This window comes from Amphiprion ocellaris, chromosome 10 (genome assembly GCF_022539595.1).
Source record: "Amphiprion ocellaris isolate individual 3 ecotype Okinawa chromosome 10, ASM2253959v1, whole genome shotgun sequence".
Taxonomy (NCBI): Eukaryota; Metazoa; Chordata; class Actinopteri; family Pomacentridae; genus Amphiprion; species Amphiprion ocellaris.
The window spans coordinates 4,925,342-4,945,895 of NC_072775.1; the positions used below are offsets into that span (position 1 = coordinate 4,925,342).

At 39.8% G+C, this 20,554-nt stretch overlaps 1 protein-coding gene across 2 annotated transcripts in view; it reads right to left on the minus strand.

The window, feature by feature from the left end:
- brinp2 (bone morphogenetic protein/retinoic acid inducible neural-specific 2) overlaps positions 1–20,554 on the minus strand; it is a 253,346-nt gene that overhangs the window by 79,465 nt on the left and 153,327 nt on the right. For both annotated transcript variants that reach the window (XM_023261639.3, XM_023261640.3), the window contains 2 exons: positions 15,624–15,814; positions 7,764–7,945 (listed from right to left, as the gene is read on the minus strand). In XM_023261639.3, the coding sequence (XP_023117407.1) occupies positions 7,764–7,945; positions 15,624–15,814 (373 nt within the window). The remainder of the gene's footprint in view (positions 1–7,763; positions 7,946–15,623; positions 15,815–20,554) is intronic.

Consider the following 20,554-nt stretch of genomic DNA (forward strand, 5'->3'; position numbering starts at 1 on the left):
CTACAAGGACTTTTACTATCAATGCACTGAAATTATATAATCAGCACCAAATGTCACCATTTCATTTCAACCCTGCACACTTCTATTAATGTGGTGATTGTGCAACTTGCATGATAACTTTGCATTCCACCTCTGTTGTCGAGATTTATAGATAGCAAAACAGTGTATACTGGGGCTAAAACTGTGGGTAAATGTAAACATAGAAATCTGCTGCCTGCAACAGCACAGACAATGAATATACAAGGTGATGGATCAGCTGCAAGTTAGCCTTTAGGTGGACGTCCCCATTGCAACAAAATGCCTGTTCCAAGAAGCAAATCTCTGTGTCTCTGTTTACTTTCAGTCAAACTAATAATGAACATTTAAAATGATCAATGCAAGAAATATGCTTTTTGAAAACATGGCGCCAATGTACGCTGACTCCTCATTTTGAATTTAAACAATTCACATTACCAAAATTATTTGGAATTTCATTCTCCAAAACAGTCAAGTGGCCAAATTGTTGTCAATACAATCCAAACCTTACAGATTATTATTCGTTCTCTATTTGCATTTGCTAAGAGAAACATGTTTGTTCGCATTCCTCTCAGTTTCTCCTGGTGGTTAGTAGCGGAACTACATCTTGAGTCAGTTCTGCATTTCATACTGGTGGCCTCACATAACGGCTCCAGGTTGGGGCATCTTGAAAGTAGACATGACATTTTAATCTCCCCAAAGCTTTTAAGTGAAAGTTAAGTTAATTCTTTGAGCTTAATGTTGCAGAAAAATGCACAAGGAAGTGTGTGGCCAATACAATTTGGCTCACAGTAGGCATGTCCAGAATTAGTCACCGGTTCACCAGCTTTGAAGCAGTACAGACACTGTCCAGCTGGGTTATTGTTTCCTGCTGGGCATCTTCTGACAGTGCTGGGTTTTGCTACAGCCACGCAATAGTCTCACTTAAGAAGAAAACATGCGGATACTGCAGGTTTTGTACTTTAATGCACCAACTTTGTGTAGATATTTTTTTAATCTAAGGCTACTTATGGTTTGCATTATCACGATTTAAATCCACAACACCTACACTTGTTTTACTCTCTTTATCTAAGAACCATAAATGCGTCAGAGCTGATAGATGTATTACACTGAATACACACTGGGCTTTTTTGTAACTCCTGTGAGGAACTTCAATAATCATCCACCTGAGAGCTGCCACCCCCGCCTCTGCTTTTGTTTAAAACTCCCAAGAGCCCTTCAATGAGTGGATGGTTCAACCCGGACCATTTTGTTTTTCAATGCTCACTCAACACTGTGCATTTCTCAGACATAGAAGTGTGTGATTTCCTGCTGTCCTAAAACCTTTGATTTTGATATTCCAAAGATCAGACAGTAAACATCCAGTATGTCTTAATAGCAACCAAGTAATGCCTCACTGTTCAAGGCATGTATTCAAGGCATTCATATTACGGTCACCTCTTTACTGATCGACAAAACCACCGGGATTAATGCAAATCAATGGATTATTTTTATTCTGATTAACTGAAAATGTGTTTGATGAACACGCTGCATCAAAAGGTATCATAAAGTAATGGATGCAACGAAATACTTGTGTCAACTGGAATACATGTCGTGGTTGGTCTCTGCATGTAAATCTGACAGACAAACAACAAGGCAGATGGTCAATGGACAGAAGGAAAGGCTAGAGGAGTTGTCAAGGACCAGTAGCAAAGTTTTGTAGAGGGCCTCCTTACAGTTTGAACTGGCCATGGTTTTCTCAAACATGAGAAAAAGTAAAGCAACAAGCTACCTTGGTCATTTAAAGTAAAACAGTGACACTTTAGTTTAACTGGGATGATTGTACCATCAAAGTCATAATTACTGGTGGCGTTTTATTGAGCTGCATTCTATCAGATTCTGTTGTTAAAAATTCTGGCCCCTGTGTCATGGCAAAAACAAAAAGCCAATAGGCGTGTACTGGCTATAAACTCCACAAACTCTTCAAAAGGAATAACTAATCAATTTGTGATGTGTCAATGTTACAGTACAGATTTAGGTACAAAAATAAAACTTGGTTAGGTTCACGAAAACATCATACTTTTGGTAAAATAAGTAGTTTGTTCAGGTTAGTTGGACTTTCATTGCCATAGTCACAACGATAAACTCACAGTTAAACCTATGGAAAGGTCATAAAAAATCAATGCTAACTATCAGTTTAAAATGGGAAATGCACACAAGTCCAATGTCTTATTGACCATCCATCGACCCTGACCTCCTCTCTGTGTCATCTTTGTGGCTCTGTAACACATCTGACCTCGTCATGATGAATATGGCCACTAGAGGGAGGTGTCACTTGAATATTGATCAAACTGTGTTGTTTTGGGGCAACGATGGGTCATAATAAATCCCCTATAAGGCCATTTTTTTTACGAGACACAATGATGTTCACTATAACACCACCTTTAACTAAGACCTCAGCAATAAATACATTTCAAATGAACGCATGTTTTGGTTTTGTCAACAATTCTAAACTTGCACGCATAGAGTTCAATCTGTTCTACTAAAGTGCAATAAATGTTACAGGTGTATCTATTTGTTAATGTCAAGAAGTTCCATGAAAATACTACAAACAACAGCAAATGTGTCCCACAAGGAAGTATTCTGTATGTATCAGACTGTGATATATCTCAGTCAGAGCTTCACTGTTGTCCCCAAACTACTAACTGCATTTCATTTTGATGCCGCCGCTGCTGAAAACACTCAAAAGTAAACTAAATGTGTATTAATCTGCATCTGAAATTAGTCCCCAACAAATGACCTACTTCTGACTGAGTAACATTTGTTAATATCCAGCTAAGGAGTGCACTCATTTCTTTTTAAAGAAACTACTGATTTAAAACACATTTCTTAAAATTCACATCTTTATTCAGAACAAATGGATTGGGGATTGAGTTCCGCCAACAGTGTGGGAAAGTTGTGACAAATTTTGACAGACTGAAATATTGAGGGATCGTGGGATTAGTTTAGATTAATTATTCTTCAAGAAATTTCATTAGTGATGTGCAGTTTGTGACTGTGTTCCATCACATCCCAAACACTGACTACATATGGGCCATATAAACTGCTAGATTCACTACCCAGAAGTCATTTCTCCTCTTATATGAGATCATAAAATCTAATTCCGACACCGTAAAGACTTATTGGAGGTTAAAGTTATAGCACAGGTGTGGAGATTTAGAGTTTAAATTATTTTTCGGGAATATAATGCTTTAACTTTTATTTTTTATCACCGTACATAGTATATTGGTCAGTAAAAAAGTGTTCATTTGTACAAAATAGTTTTTTCTACCACATGATGAGCTTTTATAGAGGAGTAAAGCGTCTTGATGCCATTTCCCTGCTGATTTTGACTCTGGATTTCTGCAGCGCTGCCTTTCTTTGCATCACACAGATCCAGATTCTCTCTTCTTTCCCACAGACGTTACAGAATATTTTTCTTTTTTTTAGAATTTTTTTTGTCTCACTGACACTGAACTCTAGCCGAAGCCGGATATGTGATGGAAGTTCCTTCCACTTCATCGTTGCAGATAAAGATAATGTATTTCACTCCCACCTCCTGCTTGGTGCTGCAGCAACACAGAGCCCAGAGGCGTACATGGACACAGGTCAAGTACATCCCACTCAGCGTCGCTTCCTTTTGGGTGATGAGTTGATGTGGCAGAACACGGCACAGCAGGTGGCCTGCATACTCATTTCCTCATTTAGCAGAAACATGTAAAAGGCTTGTAGTCGCCAAGTAGGAGTTGCTATGCATTTGTTGCGTGTGCATTTGTACTTGTGTGTGATTCGTGTAGGCGGGTATGCAAAATCATCGGGTGTTTGAACTTCCTAAGGAACGGGACTATTTAGTGCCTGTCAGACTTCAAGTGGAAAAAAAGCAGATTTATTCTTGTCGTCATGGACAGGTAGAGCAATTAGTGCAGTTTGGTTGGATTTTTGTCACTTCAGTGTGAAATTAAATTCTGATGAAGATGAAGACAACAAATGGATGCTCATGTATTCCATATTTTTAGAGTGCTGTTCTCAGTAGATTGTGCATGATTTTGGTCTATAAATTCCCCCAGACACATATGCATCAAACTCATATGCATCTTATCTAATTCCAACTTAGCTGATAATGTGCTTCTGTGCAGCACGTAGAATTCTAGATTCACATAAGTGTTAAAGTTGAAAGTGTCCTGAACATTTTCACCAACTATTTGTGGGTTTGGCTGACAGCCTGACAGCTGATAGGTTGATTTTTAGCTACATGGTAGCAGATAAGACTGATGGATAGAAAGACCATTACGGTGTTTGAGCATCTGATACGCATGTCTACCAGGCAATCCCCTTTGGAGTTTTTCTGGGCATATTCAACTGGCAGGAGACCCTGGGGAGGACCCAGAACACGCTGAAGGGATTACGCTGTATATCTCATGTGGATTGGAAACGCCTTGGGAAGCTGGAGGTTGAGGCTGACTCGCTTAGCCTGCTGCCGCTGTGAGCAGACCCCAAATAAGCAGCAGAAAATGGGTGAATAAATGGATGGGAAGAGAGATTTGGGGAATGATTCAAATTGAAACAGATGCCGAGTTGGAAATCTTTGCCCCACGCCACCAGGACGAAGTTGCACATTTTATAAGTCCTGCTACTGACAAAGAAAACCTTCCTTTGCAGACTTTGAGTCCTCAGAACGACTTACAGAAATATGGAAACATTTTCTGATTCATACCTGTCTGCAGAGCTAAAAGAGGATATTTTGATATTCAAGTTCAATGAACATTTTATTGAATGTTTGAATGTTGGACCCTTGGACCCTCAGAGAAGGACGATCAGGTTACACAAGTTGTCTATGACCAGAAGAAATGTATGTTTCCTGTCTGACTTGTTCAAATGTAGAATCCTTATTTATTCCAGTGCTTGAACACAGTGTTTCTACCAGACATCAGCAGCATTTTTGTTGTAATTTTCTTTGATGCTTCCTTTCAGTTGAAGTCTCTTGAAGTTGTTTTCTTTCTTTGCTGGCATACCTCTGGGGCAGCACTGGTACTCTGCCTAATGTTGTGCTGTTGCATCTATCTCTCGCCATTTTAATGTTACCTTTGCTGAAAACTTTCTCCAATCGCAAAAGTGTTGAAATGTCTGAGGCTGAGTAGATGGGAGGACTTTCTACTCTTTACAGGAAGTCTGAAAGAGTCATTGGAGTGTCCTTGCTGCTGACAGCTGGTGTTACTCATGCATTTTAGAGCATTTCTTGATTTCCTATGCCCATTTCCTCCAAAGACTGACAGAAATTCACAGAAATTGCAATTTTTGGTGAGTTATGCTCAAACATTTTATTTATTTTTTGATTTTTAAATGACAATTTTACCTTTCACAAGGGTCTGCTTGTTGAGAATGGTTTTCTGTATGTGGCAGTCAGGTTCAAACAATTCAATTCAACACATCTCTTGGCTTTAAGTATAACTTGATATATTCTCATAATGCAAATTCCTGAAATGTGCCCTCAGGTGAAAAATAAGTGGTTTTCTTTTTTAGCTTGTTAACATGCCCATATCGATTTTTTTTTACATTAAGAGTGAAATAAACATTCGACCCTATGGTTGAGTATTTCTTCCTTGAAAATACAGTTTACCAACAACAGTCTCAGAAACATGGATTTCCAGCTGCTGCTACATCACTCTTTTACTCAATCCTTGCATTAGATTTGACACAGAGCTTCTTTACAAGGCCGGGCCACAAGGCAAGGCAATAATTCTGGGCCTGACTGAAGTGATATGATATAAATCCGGGACAGTTTTGTAAAGATCCATCTCTAACTAAACCAAGTTTTTAATGATGCCCCTATTTTTCACTGCTTTGCATACAATTTAACACATTAAATGTTAAAACTTTTGAATACTCCTGGAGTTCCATTATTATTATTATTCATAACTTTGCATTTCCATTCCAATATGCAGGATCCAACAAATTATCATGAATTTCCTGTTTAATATTTTGACTAAAGACATGTCTGTGTAATATTCAGGGCAGCAGTGTGCAGCTGAATTTGTATGCGAGTGCCTCTCACAAAAGATCAGTGGATGGATTGAAAAGCAGGCCAACTGATGTGGAAAACAGATCTAAATGGTCGCCACTTACTGATTTATCTGCACTTGCTGACTTCTTTGGAAAAGATGATTGTTTCAGCGCGCCACTCGCTCATTAGCCTCCCTCTCCCCACAGACACAAACATATCAAATCGGGGAAGATTTCAGTTCATAATTAATTCAGGCTTACCAGATAATGCCTTTCTGTCGTAGCAAGATGCAGCATTCATATTTAGCATACATCAGTAAGCAAGAAAAAATTCCTTCTTTGTTATTTTGCTCACATGTTAAAGTGGTGGTTTGCTGCTATCAAGTATGCAGAGATAATCTGTTTTTCCTGTTTTCACAAAGAGCACTGCCTGAACTGCAGCAAAGTGAGTCGAGACGATGTTTTCGCTGTGGTTTCCTTCAGCTAATGCACTACGAAAATGTTGAAAAGTCATTAAAATTTAATTTCATGTCTCATATTAACTTTTCTCTCAAGGTTAACGGCTATTTGCTGTCAGTCCAGGTCGCCTTTGTGTTTCTTGGTTTTTGTGCACAACCGTTCAAAAGGTTGTGGGGAAACGATCAAGTAATTCAGGGTTGGTTTTTAAAGCAACTCTTGGAAACAAAACCGGTCTGAGAGCAGGTATCGCACCTCTACGTACACGCTGCATGCTGTGTTTTCACTGCACTGTGAAATGAGCTACCTTATTTAAGGTATGCACAAAGTTCACACTTGGCAATTATTCATTTCAATCAGATTTGCTATTTAAGTGGAAGCATGAAAGCACGATCCACCCGCCCACACACCTGCTGTCAACGCATGAGAGCCAACAGATCTGTTCTGATGTGAAAAATGTATTGCTTGATGATGCTTAGCTTCCAATCAGGTGTGCGGGGAAAGGATTTAAACAAGGTAAAAACAAGCAGAGGAGATAATAGGATTTATTTTTCTCTGAGTGGATTCTCAACAAAACTGAGTGGGTTTTTTTGCAACCGATGATGAAGAGAGTAAGCAAAAGCCTCACAGTGGATTTTTGGCTAAATGACGGTTCGCCGTGACGAGGTGAGTTAAGTGTTGAGTGTGTAGCTAAACAAAATGAACCAAAGAAGTGGTTTATGTGTTTTAAAGAGGCGTTAAACCACTTGAAATTCAACAGTCGAAGGCACATTGTGTTGCATCAAACAGCTTTTTTACAAAACTGATGATAATTGCTTGATGTTTTTAACCTTCATGTGACACAAACTACACACAAACACACCCATGGGAGAACACACACGAGTCTGCATGGAAGTCCAGATGGAATACAGTATTGTACAGTATGCATAAATACACTTTTCCCATTGGGACATTAGAAAAACTTGACATTTGCCTCGCTTTAGCTCCTCTGTGGACTGCAGTGCTTTTAATCCATCCTGCCTTCTAATGCTTCCTTTTGTCTCAATCTAGTTTTTGAGCAACGACTCATCTTGAAAATAATCTTAAAAAAAGGGTTGCATGTTAAAACCATTCATCATAGATGCTGCTAGGAGCAATATATCCCAAAGGGACGGCGTTACTGTTTGTGTGTCTACCTTGATGGGTGCTCTGCTGTGAATCTAAAGAACTGCAAACACATGTCCATGTAGAGCAAACAAGCAGCACATTTGCATGTATGTGTGACTCAGCAGTACCTTTATAGCAGAGGTGGCAATCTGGAGGTGGTGGAGTCGTCGTAAGGTGCTCTCTCGGTCCGTGAAGTAAGACGCTGCCAACTGATGCAGCAACTCCAGAGAGACCACCGAGCTGTTGCTGTTGCCTTCCGACTTCTTATTCAGCTTCTGCTTGTCCAGGAAAATGGTCAAGGACTCCTCTCCTGTGGATCAGTAATCAATCAATACATTTGTCATCTATTATCACTTCACAGTGCACTGTAATCAACGGTTTTCATTCAAAAAACATACTTTTTTCTATGTGGGTTCTATTCAAAAAAAAGGCTGAATCCTCTATTAAATGTGGCTTTATAAAGAAAGAAATGCTTGAGGCCTTATTTCCTTTATGCAACCCAACTAAACTGGATTCTCATTTGCATTTTGAAAGAAACATATTTTCTCTTTAAAAGGTAAAACTCTGGCGTGGCAGCAAAATATTTCCAGTTTAAAAGAGCCACAAAGTTTCAGTTACTGTTTAGTTGGGATTCAGCAAAAGAGAAAGCACCATGAAGCACAGTTTGGGGTTAGTGAGGTAACTTCAGGTTTGACTTTTGGGTGTGAGGGATACAACTGCAGTTCCCTTCTTACCGAGGTATAATGCTGCACATTGAATCTTCTCCGGAGCAGGTTAAACATGTATTAAAACCCTGTTCACTGACCGATCAGTCCTCTTGGAAAATGTCATCACTATGCCTTGAAGATCCCATGAAGTTTGGTGAACAGACAGTGATGGGGAAAGTTCTATTGAGTCGCAGGTGATTTGAAAGCATAAAATGTTTCTACAGACAATCTGCAACTGCATTAGATGTGTTCCTCTTGGCCTGTATTATATTATGAAACTCCTCATATTAGTTTAGGATAGTTTGTTTTTTGTTTGAGAACTTGAGACTCTGGACTCATTCATATTTGGTCACCTCTTGCCAACACCACACTTTCATTGTGAACATGCTAAGAGCAAGGTGCAGAAACCCTGGACTGACCTTTCATGTTGATAACCAGCTGTCTGTGACACTGAGCTGCCTACAGTTAGCTTCAAGGAAGACTGATAACAAAAACGTATCGTGGAGATGTGCCCCAGAGCTACTTGTTTAGGTTTACAAAGATATCACATTTTGTGTCACAGGTTTTAAACTTCTCCATTTGCTGGGTTACCAGGGTGACGAGTCCTACTTTATCTAACATATGATTAGTTGGCTGGAAGAGGAGACAACAAAGCTCTAAAATAAATGGCAAAGATTGTCCTGATCCCAGCTGTGCTTCTTTTCCCTGTGTTTCCATTACTGTCCTTTCCTTTGTCCTTATTTTTTGTTCTCTTTCTCACTTTCTGCCTTAGTTTGTGTGTATATGTATACCTGATAATACTTTAAGTTTTTTCATAGTACTTTATATTGTTTATATTATATTATATCTGCATAATTGTCATGTTTTTACATATATGTCACCATGAAATGCTGGAAGCAGAGATACGTTTCCATAATTGCGCCTGGTAGATTGTCTGGATTCTGCATCATGGTAGGTGAATGTATGACTTAGAAATGGGGAAAATGCTAATAGAAATACTTGGAATTATTTCTTTTATTGAAGTCATACATACAGTAAAAACAGTAGCCTACTTCCAGAGCTGTGATTGTGAAATCAGATAACTTTTTACGGCAGAGAAAAACAGCTATGTGTCACTGTAAAGGATAAGTTCTGCTGGTTATTTTAAAATGTGGTGGTTCTACGTTACAAAATTTCAATCATTCTTCGTAATGTTACTACTTCAATGGGTACAGATACGCAACAAGAGGAGACAGTGAAGCTCTAAAATAAATGGTAGACGTCACGATCACAGCTGTGCCTCTTTTTCTTGTGTTGATCTTGGTTTCCTTCCCTTGGTGAGTTTTATGTGTTCTTTCTCCCTTTCTGTCTTGGTTTGTGTATATATGCACCTGTTGGACCAGCCTCTTCCTGGCAACAATCACTGGACACACCTGAGCTCCACTCAACCTGCAGCTGCATGAAAACTCCAGCTTGATCCTCCATTCTCCGCCAGATCATTCTGCCCATGCGCATCGTAGTATCAGCCAACCTTGACACAACTGTGTGCTTCTACGGACTCACAACTCCACCTGCAACTCCAGACCTCTGTTCTCAGCTTCCCCAGCTTCTGCATGGCCACTTCAGCCACTTGCTCTTTTCCAAAGTCATGACCAGTGCCTCCGCCAGCCTTCCGTTGCCATCCAACCTTTTCATCATCCTGGATTTATTCCTGAAGAGCTCTCACTCTCAGTAAGTCCTCTGTTGTTGCAGCCAGACGCTACACTCCCTTCTAGGATTCTCCCTAAGTCTCCCTCACCACCTCCAAAGAGTGTGTCAATAAATGATCCTTTAAAGCTTTTCCATGTCTTCTGAGTTCTGCATCCGTTTGTACACTTTACCTCAGAGCTTATAACAAAGACATGCTGATTAGAAACGTATATGTGAAGAAACGTAATCTGGGTGAAAATAGTCAAAACCTAATTGGGAATGCAGTTTAGTTGTATAGCATGGGTCACTAACTGGTGGACTGCGGTCCGGATCTGGGATTTTAAATTTGACAGGTCGCTTCTATTTACCGGTGCAGCTTTTCCAGTGTTTACGGCATTGGTTATGAGCTCAGGAAACACACAGACCAACTACGTACGAGTTCAGCCATCCCACGTGACACTACTCAGCCAATGAAGTCTCTGCATCCCAGGCGCTAAACAGCTCTGCATTCAGACAACAGTTGAGAAGTGAGGGACAGATGAGAGAAGGACAGACCGTGGTCACATGCTGACTATGTTTGGCTCAACATACAGCTGTGAGGCAGCTTTCTCAACTATGAACATAATCAAAACTGAATATCGTTCCTGATTCACCAATGAGTTCCAAATGTTTTTGAGAATGACCCTGACACCATTCAGACCGTGATTCAGAATCCTGGCAGGGCAAGCTGCAGCTCAGTTCTCCCATTAAGCAGCAGGGGATGTAAGGGGAATGATATAAGACAGGAAAAAGTGTAAAAGTGTTCAATTGTTTATATTTTTTGAGATTTATGTATTGTTAAAGTTGTGTATAAGTTGGTTCAGGTTGTTCAGTCATTATTTTTTTCAAGTTCTGCACTTTATTTTAAGATTACAGCACTTATTTTAAGATGTACAGTTATATCAAAAGTTATTTATTAATAAATGTTGTCAAAATGTCTTTGATCCATGTTGAATTTATTTGATTTGACAGTCAGTCATTGATTACATGCACACGCTAATAAAACTACGAGGTTACATCAGCATATATCACACTAATTCAAGTTAAACATTAAGATGTTCCAGACCTTTGCTTTAATAAATTTCTTTTGACTGGACCTCTTTGAATTGTAGTTGAATACCCCTGTTGTATAGGAATGTAATATTTAAGTCACAGGGCTGCTCCATGCTGCCAGACTCACGCTATATTTGCAGGAACTGAAGTGATATTGTGTTTTTGGATTTGACATTTCTTTGGCAGGCCTTCAGTCTGGCTGTGGTTTTGTGGTTTGTCTGCTGTGATGCAGATAATGCATCATTTGAATTTGGCATTCAAGGCATTGAAAGTGACAAAAACAAGATAATAGGTTGTGTTTTTCCATGTTCTCTGATGGGTTTTCAAAACATGCTTGTGGCTAATTGAGCAAGGTGATCAACTGGAAGAGTCTGATCACTGTGTGATTGTTTGTTTTTTTTTTACATTTTTGAATGCTAATGGTCTACAAATATGAAGGTCATCATGTTGTTTGTGAAATCAAAACAAATTTGTAAACTGTGTGAACAAGTGTTGCTGATTAATGTCAGTCACTCCTCTGGTACCTAAATGGCTGCTGACCTTTCCAACTTTGTAAAGTCAGAGTTGGCACGGCTCTGTGTATAAACTGGAAATGCTCCAAAGTCCTACCTTGTGAATTATCCAGCACACACACTCCTCACTTCTCCACAAAGCACAAAGTGGAGAATTGGACATTATAAAGTCTGAAAGGAGTTAGCGGTTTAAGCTGTTATGTCCACCGTATAACCTAGCAGCTAGCAGGTTATGTCAGCTCACCCGAGGCCCTTTTTTTTCTCATCTTGGTCATTATGTGGGCCGGCCATACATGCTGTGTGAGAACGCCCGAGGCTATCCAGATCTTTCATCATTTGATACAACAGTACTGGCAGATTTTTTTATGTTAGCCTTTACGTCAAAGAAAAGGAAAAAAATGTATTATGAAACTGTCCTGTGTGTTCATGTATCTCACCATAAAATGCTGGCCTCAGAGATACATTTTCATAATTGTGTGGAGGAGGTTGTTCGGAATCTGCCAATAACACAGCCATTATTCACTTGACTGAAGTGCTCACATACAGTAGCCTACTTGCGGATCTGTTATTTCGAAACCAGACTACTCTTTAATACAGAAAAAAAAAAAAAAAACAATGTAGAGGGTAAGTTCTGTGATTTATTTTCAAATGCAGATTTTGTGACATATTCAACCAATTAGCAAGAGTGGAAAAAGGAGCCCCAAAACACATTGTTTTTTTGGAGAAATAAACATTTTCTGTGTAAAGTAATTAATTTATAACTATGTTTCATTCAAGCTCTGAAATTTTACATTACTGTTATTTAATTTAGTCTCTTAAAGTTTCATGAGAAAACAGATTGACATTCTTGCTTTCTTGTCAGCTTATTTTGATTTAAAAGTGTCACTGTTTTTTTTTCTTTTATGGTAAAATCGTTCTGTTGTCCACTTACATGCTGTAAAATCTAAAATAAAAATATTTTTTAAGAAAATTCTAAATTGTGCGAATCACAAAAAAATGAAAGATTCTTTTTTTTCCCCTCGGGTCTCAGGAAGATGTGTAGTTATAGGAGGCATCCATACATACAATGTCACCGCTGCAAAAATTCTGCTGCGGGACTGTAACTTCCTAATCTTGGTAAACAAATCAGACTTTTACAGTAAAACAGCACCCTAACAGCTGTGACGGAGCTCAGGACTCAAGCCGAGGACGGCAGCTGTGGAACAAGTGCTTAGACTACAGCTTATAAACTGTGACTCCATCACTTCGCATCACCTGATTGATGCGAAGAAAAGTACACAGTGTCATTTGCTGTTAGATCTCTGATTGATCCCGTCTCCCTATCTGGGATCATTTATAAGTAATTAAAGAGCTTCTTCCATGTGCCTAAATGTAGTGACTCTCTCAGTTTGGACACTGTTTTAGGGAACCTGCCGCTGTCAGATGCTGAAAAACTCACAGGAAAAACACCTACAGACAGCTGGAGGCAACAAACTCTACCTCCATCTCAGTAGTGTTGTGTTTACGGACATTTCCCTTTGTAATAAATGTGAAATTATAAAGAAAAGTGAGTGAGGCAAATTTAGTTTGTGCACACTGTGTATTTTCTCTCAGCATTGCTGTCGAAATGCGTAACAAGCCTGATGTTCAGGCTTTGCCCTCTGTGCAGAGAAAGCCTGTTTAACTTTTCATTTTTTCATAGAGAAGGGGCTTTGAGGTTTCCTCTTGTTTGGCCTGAGATTTGTCAGAGCTGCATGAGAGCGTAATACAGACAGTAAACAGGTGTCTTAACCTGAAAGCATAAGAGTTGGCAACACTGGGAATTTCACATCTTCCACAGCTGCAAATATTTAGTTATTAGACTTAATGGTAACGCAATTTAGTCATTGCTTTAACTATTAAGACTGAACTGTACAAAATATGCATTGTTGAAAATAGGTAGAAAGAGGTTAACCCTTTAGAGGGCGCTCATTGAAATACTTTAAAATTCCAAATTTCAACAGAGGACATAAGATTTTTTTACTTTTGTGACACTTTTCAAAATGTTTAATTTTCATGTTGAAATTCAAGGTCAACGAAGTTACCATATATGGTTCCTTGCCCGTTAGTGGAAAAACATTCCAAGAAATGTATGTATCATCACTTAGCACGAGTACTCCACCATAAAATGTGAGTTTCGTCAACTTCAACATGGTTAGTTTTGATGTTTTGAACACAAATATGGAAGAGGACCGAGGCACAAGTCCATCTTTTTCCAACTTCAGAGAAAAGAGAAAGTTTGATAGGTTCCAGGCCTCTGCTGATTGGTCAGATGTCATGATGTAACATAGAGTGATCTTTGCTGATTGGCTGGGTGAAAACCTTATGCTTCTCGACTTCACTTCACCATATTTAATATGTGCAGAAGTTACGAAATATGATCACTTGCCCTATGAAGGGCTACACATCCCATCTGGAAAAATTAATTAAGTTACCAGGAACAACCAGAATTTTTGTCATCCACTTCCTGTCATTCAATTGAAAAGGGGCTAAACTGTGAATATTAGTACTTGAAATTCATGGGTATTTAGTTAGTCGTGACACTCGCGCTGTGCCTGAAGTCACTACCAATTCACAAAACAGTGCAGTATATTTACCCTCTGCCATTTTATTTGCGTTCACACATTTACCCGCTATAATTTCCTGCAACTGTGATGAAAAATGTAATGCTATTCATTTTGTAGGTGTAAAAATGACCATTTTGAGGCTCTGCTGCTTATTTTTGACTATCATTAAATCGATTTATTCACTTCAACTGTTTAGCAAAATACACTTCACAGATCAATGTAACCGTACCCGGCGAGGCAGACATAAAAAGCAGGTGAGACTAGAATGGAAACAGTAGAACAAAAGAGAGCAAAAAAAATAGATATCTGGGATGTAGGCTTCCACTCTGCCACCATCTAATCAATATTCAGCCTGGCTCTGCCCATTTAGTTGAGGCCATTAATTACATATAAAATCTAACTATCACTCTGACACTGCATTCATCTCTGCTACGTCCCACACACTGATGCTCCATTGCATACATCCAAAGATAAGCGGCAGCAAAGTTAGGTTTCTGTGGAACGGGAGACAAAAACAACAGATCCGTCTGCTGTGTGAACGGTGTGTATCCGAAGGGTTGGTGGCCATATTCTGTCAACGCCACCAGCCGAAGATGTATGGGTAATTTTGGTATCAAATGATAGCGTTTTGTCATAATTTAAAGTCCATTATATCACTTTTAAACGAGTGTGCATCCTTTGCCATTTTCTACATTCACTGTGTATTATAGGGTTGACTGACCCGAGAACCCTGGGCTTGTAAATCCTGCCCTGACTCTGATGAAATGGATGCTTAGAGATGTTTATACTCACTATCAATTCTCTACAAGTCCTCGTATAAAAATAAATAAATAAATAAATAAATAAATAAATAAAATAACCAAGTGTAAAAATGTACCATATATCCGGGCTTTGCTATGCGGTGGCCTGGATCAGCAGTATATCAATATCACGAGGTTGTCGCTCTGAACATTACACAGGTCTCGGTCTTGTTTTTGTGAGCCGCGCACGATCAATACTGCTGGTGATTCTGTTTTGTGAATTACTTCTCTCCTCTGGGATCGAGGCTAAAAAGAAATCCGATAAAGAGAGATGTACAGTATGCTAAGAAACAGGTCAGTTTAATCCCTCTCTGCTCCTGCAGCTGCACGTAATGTTCATCAGCAGGAAGGATGAATAGAAAATTACACCTTTGGAAAACAGCCCCGGTTGAATGCCGCAGGTGCGAGACACGTGCATCGTTGCTATTGTTGCTTTTCACTTGACTTTCTCCCTTGGAAAAGAAAAAAAAGGCGCTACACTAGCACTAACTCCTGCAGCACTACACTAACACACTCTACAACTCCTCAGAGGTCTAAAATGAGTAGCTCCTCTATTTTTGGTGTGTCCCGACACTTCCTAACCCGAGAAGAAAGGCGAGTGTGTCACCTGCAGTCCTTCCTTACCTCCCAGGGTAGCAGAAACTAGGAAGTGGGTCCCGTACTTCTTGATGAGGTTTTCGTTGATTTGCTGCAGGGTCGGCCGTCGCCCCAGTAACCGCAGGTTGCGCAGGAACTCTGGCGCTAAGGGCAATGGAGCTTTGAGGAAATCTCTCTTCTCTGTGGCCAGGCTGTTCACCTTCCAGTGGCTGAACTCCCTGCAAATAGGAATACATTAACAGGTGAATATACATTACAGGTGCTTTAGAAAGACTGAGGATAAATGTCCAACATCCACAGACTGTGGTCTATCAACAAATATGTCATATACTAGCAAAAATGAATAATGAATAAGCAATGAGTAGATTATATCTAATGCTAAACACTTGTGTTACAACCCTGGCATAAGACAAGTGGTTGTGCCAATAAATCAACTGAAATACTCATCATGTACAGTGAGGACATGATTTTATATTTTTCTGTTTACTCTTAGCCACAGAGTAAACAGAATGCCACAAGATGAGCTCAGTGTTGTCAAACCAAATAATCACAGGAAGTATCTTATTGAAGCTGTTGTGGATTCAAATCCAGATTATGGAGGGAAAAACACAGAGTTTTTAATGTATACAAGTCACAGTAGACTTAAAGTTGAAACCACTGATGGGTGAAGTGAATAACAACGCAATGCTCTTGGAAATCTTGGGTCCTGACACTCCTGTGGTTGTTATTTTGACATATATGACCAGCCTAAACATTCCTGCAGACCAAACATGCCCCTCATTAGCAACAACACTCCCTAATAGGAGAATATTGTGGCCCACAACACTACAAAAATCATTCAGGAATGGCTCGAGGAACCCAACAAACAGCCCAATAAGTGTTGATTGGGCCTCCAAACTCTCCATATTCCAATCTGAGCAACATCCACAGGTTGCACGGGAACAAGACCGATCCACAGAGGCCCCACCCAGCAAACCACGGGACACAAAGGACCCACTGCCGATGCCCCAGTGCCAGACAACCTGGGGCTGTGAGCAGAGGCAGTCTGTCTCATGTGATGTCAGAAGAGCTGTGATGGAATCATTAATGGTAGTTACAAGGTCTGAGAACATGTTAAATGATACATTATCAGTATGTTTCAAAACATTTCATTCTTACAGAAAAAAATAAGCTATGATGTTGAAATTAAAAAGCATTTAGGAATTTTTAGCAGTATTGCTTATACTACTAATAAATTATGGTACAAATAGGAGAACCATTTTGTCTGGAAACACTCAGTCAACCCAACTTTAGTCCAGAGATGGGTGGTAATGCACCTGTAGCCCATTTAGTGACTGCTAACCACACAAAAAGAAAAATAAATGATGTAAATTTAGCTTTTTAGTTACATCAGCAGCTATACATAAACTAGCTCACACTTGCAAAACAGAAGTTTGCTCAAACCACCTACTGAGGTTGCATTTACACTTTTAATATGTGACAGCTGTCCAGCACATACGGTTGCTGTTTGTCATTTCTCTCTCACTCTTACACAATCTGCCGTTCCTAGAAACACAGAGAGCAATAAAGACTGCCGGGATTCTCAGCTGAGATCTTCACTGCTCACATTTAACTCAATGGAATCTCAAAGATGAATGTGGTATGTGTTAAATGATGATGGAAGGCTACATGTGGGACGTGTCCTTAATTAAGAAAATTAGCTTTGACCACTCTGGGCTTTCTGAAGCCAGCTACACTATTCTGGGATTAGAGTTGAATGCCAGTGATCTAACTGGTATAAATATTTAGGATGTTCACATTGGTCATTGCCTCGCCATATAAATGTCAGACTGCTTTTTTAGTCTTCTGCATGAGGCTTCTTGAAGCTGCTCTAATGAATTTTTTAAATTTGCGACCGACGAATACGTAATGCACATGGTGCGCCTGTAGAAGTGTAATGAACCCACAAGAAATTATAGTTCAACAAAGCATTTTAGCTTCTTTCAGTTCATTGTTTTAGTTTTATGGCTGACTGGTTTAGTGTTTTCATTCAGCCTCGCAGTTCTTATGGCTCGTTGTAGTTGGTAGAGACCAAAACAGAGCTAGTAGATGCTGGACTGACATTTGTTGAGTGGCAAGAATTACACCCCCAAATTCATGTTAACATTGTTCTGCTCTTGTTGCACAGATAACCGAGCAAAACATCATATTCTGTCAAGTTGATCACATCACCAACTCATGCACTGACACCTACAAGCAGAATTTTGCCTTTTTTTCTCCTTTGAGTTTATTAAACAGATGTAGCATCACACAGCAGCACCATCTAAACGGTCTCAAAACTACCGTTCAAAACTGTAGAGTCACTTAGAAATGTCCTTATTTTTGAAAGAAAATCTTTTTTTTTTTCAATGAAGATAGCATTATATGAATCAAAAATACAGTCTAGACACTGTTAATGTGGTAAATAACTATTCTAGCTGGAAATGGCTGATTTTTAATGGAATATCTCCATAGAGGTACAGAGGAACATTTCCAGCAACCATCACTCCTGTGTTCTAATGCTACATTGTGTTAGCTAATGGTGTTGAAAGGCTAACTGATGATTAGAAAACCCTTGTGCAATTAATAGAATACATCTCTTGGATGCTCCTGAACACATCATCAGTGATGTAACCTGGGGTCCTTGGGTGTTTCGGGTCTTTCAACATCAGACACCCTCACCCAGGCGACCCATCCATGGTTGATCAGACCCGGCTTGTGTTCAGGTGGCATTTGCTACCCCCCATGGATCTCCTCTCCTAATCCAGAGCCACCTCGAGGTTTCTCTGTTTCCTTTGTGATGTTTTTGATGGCTCTGCTCTTCTCCACTCCAGTGATGCCCATTGCAATCAAGGTTTTGTGGAGTGATCGCCCTGCAAACTCTCTGCAGCCAACCTCAATGGGCATACACTTAGCCTTCCAGCCCTGCTTGTGGCAATCGATGACCAGCTCTTCATATTTGGTCCTCTTTCTCTCATGGGCCTCGTCCAAACGGTCCTCCCACGGCACTGTCAGCTCCATCAGGATGATGTTCTCCATCTCCTCTGAAACTAGGAGGATGTCTGGCCTCAGGGTGGTTGCAACAATGTGCTGGGGGAACTTAAGCTGTTTCTCCAGGTCAACAGACAGCTGCCAGTCCTGTGCAGTTGCCAGGAGTCCTGGTGGGTTCCAAAGTGCCCCTGCCTGGGCACTGCAGACAATTAAGAGACTCTGTTTTGCCCCAGATGGAGAGGTTTGATGGGCTGGGCAGAATGTAGTACACTGCCTGGACAAGGAACTTCATGCACTGTGGTTCTGCCCGCCAGAGATCAGTCCATGTGACCTTTTCCAGGCACCATGCTGCCTCAGGCCAACAGCTCTTAGCTTAGAAAACTCTTGTGCAATTATGGTAGCACAGGAATAAAAGTGTGAGTTTTCATGGAAAACATAAAATTGCCTGGGTGACCCCAAACTTTTGGACGGTAGTGTAGGTGACACAGCAGCAGCAACTTCATTAATTATTTACATCTTCTGATATCTCACTAAGCTTTTTTAAGTCAAACCATTTCAATGCACAGCAAACAGAGCTGCAGTGCACAGATTCACCGCATCTAAATCATCAGGAAGAGAGTGGTCGTGTCAACAATAAACTCAACACCATCAGGAGTGTCGCTACATTTCATTTTCACCAAAACCCACATATTGTTTCCTCTATAGAATGGCAATATCATTTCCTCATCTGTAAAATGAGTTACTACAGAGAGTTTACAGTTTTTGATGCTTAAATGCAACATTGTTTACAGTAGTGACTTTACTGCAAGTATGGAGCTGATCAAATCCATCCATCCATCCATCCATCCATCCATCCATCCATCCATCCATCCATCACTTTATCCTATGAGGAGAGGGTGTTGGAGTCTATCCCAGCTGACTTAGGGCAGCACAGAGAGACAGACAACCAGGCACAAGCCGGAGCGCCCTGAACTGATCTAATCACTGAAGTAAATAAATAATGAGGCAGTCAGATAAATAATGGAAAGACATTTTATTATACTCCGTCTATGAGCCACTGCAGACACTTCAGTTGGATCGCTGCAAAAATGGGTCTGTTTTTATGTATGTTTCCTTAACTATCAATTAACTGCAAATGATAATCAAAATAACTAACTGCACTTTCATCTAAAAAAAATGCTGAAATAACAAATGGAATAAAACAAACAGAACGAAACAAAAATGAGAATCTTAGCAGCATCTGGCTATTTAGACAGATTTAATTAGAGGCATTGGTTCAATGCAATGAAGCAAAACAGAATTTAGCTTTTAGTTTAGTTTTTTTGATATTTTCAAACATTTTTACTAGATTGATTTAATCCTGCAGTATCTCATTCCAGAAAGAATTTCTTTATTACTGTTAACAATCCACATCTATACAACACAATGTGTAGTTTCACTGGAACGACAAGAGATACTGTCTATTTTCACAGTCTGCAGCCTGTTCTATGAGCCTCGACCTCACTGAGCGATGGTTTCCCCTCCTCACAAATCAAAATGTAACCCCTGAATGTGAAGTTTTGATGACGTGCTATGTGTGTGACCCGCCACCGGGCAGATTTTTAAAAAAAATCTCTGAAGAGAAAGTAATCAGCTAAGATACAGGTAACCAAGATGCTAAACTACTAACTGGGGAATCAGTAAAGTCCAAGAGCTCCTTAACCACAGAGCAGAGGACCAAATTAACCAAAGCAACACTATCCGGCTAAAGGTAATCGTGATTCTAAAGTCAAGCATCATGCCAGCTTTGTTTGATTTTATGCAAACAAGTAAAGGCAGCACAATGTGGAGTCTGCTTAGCCAGTGGGATGGTAATCAACTAATCAATATAAGGGTCAATATATAACTGCAAGATTTTTTGAAACATAGTTAACAGGTATCATGGTTGACATTTTTGCTGTTTTCAGGCC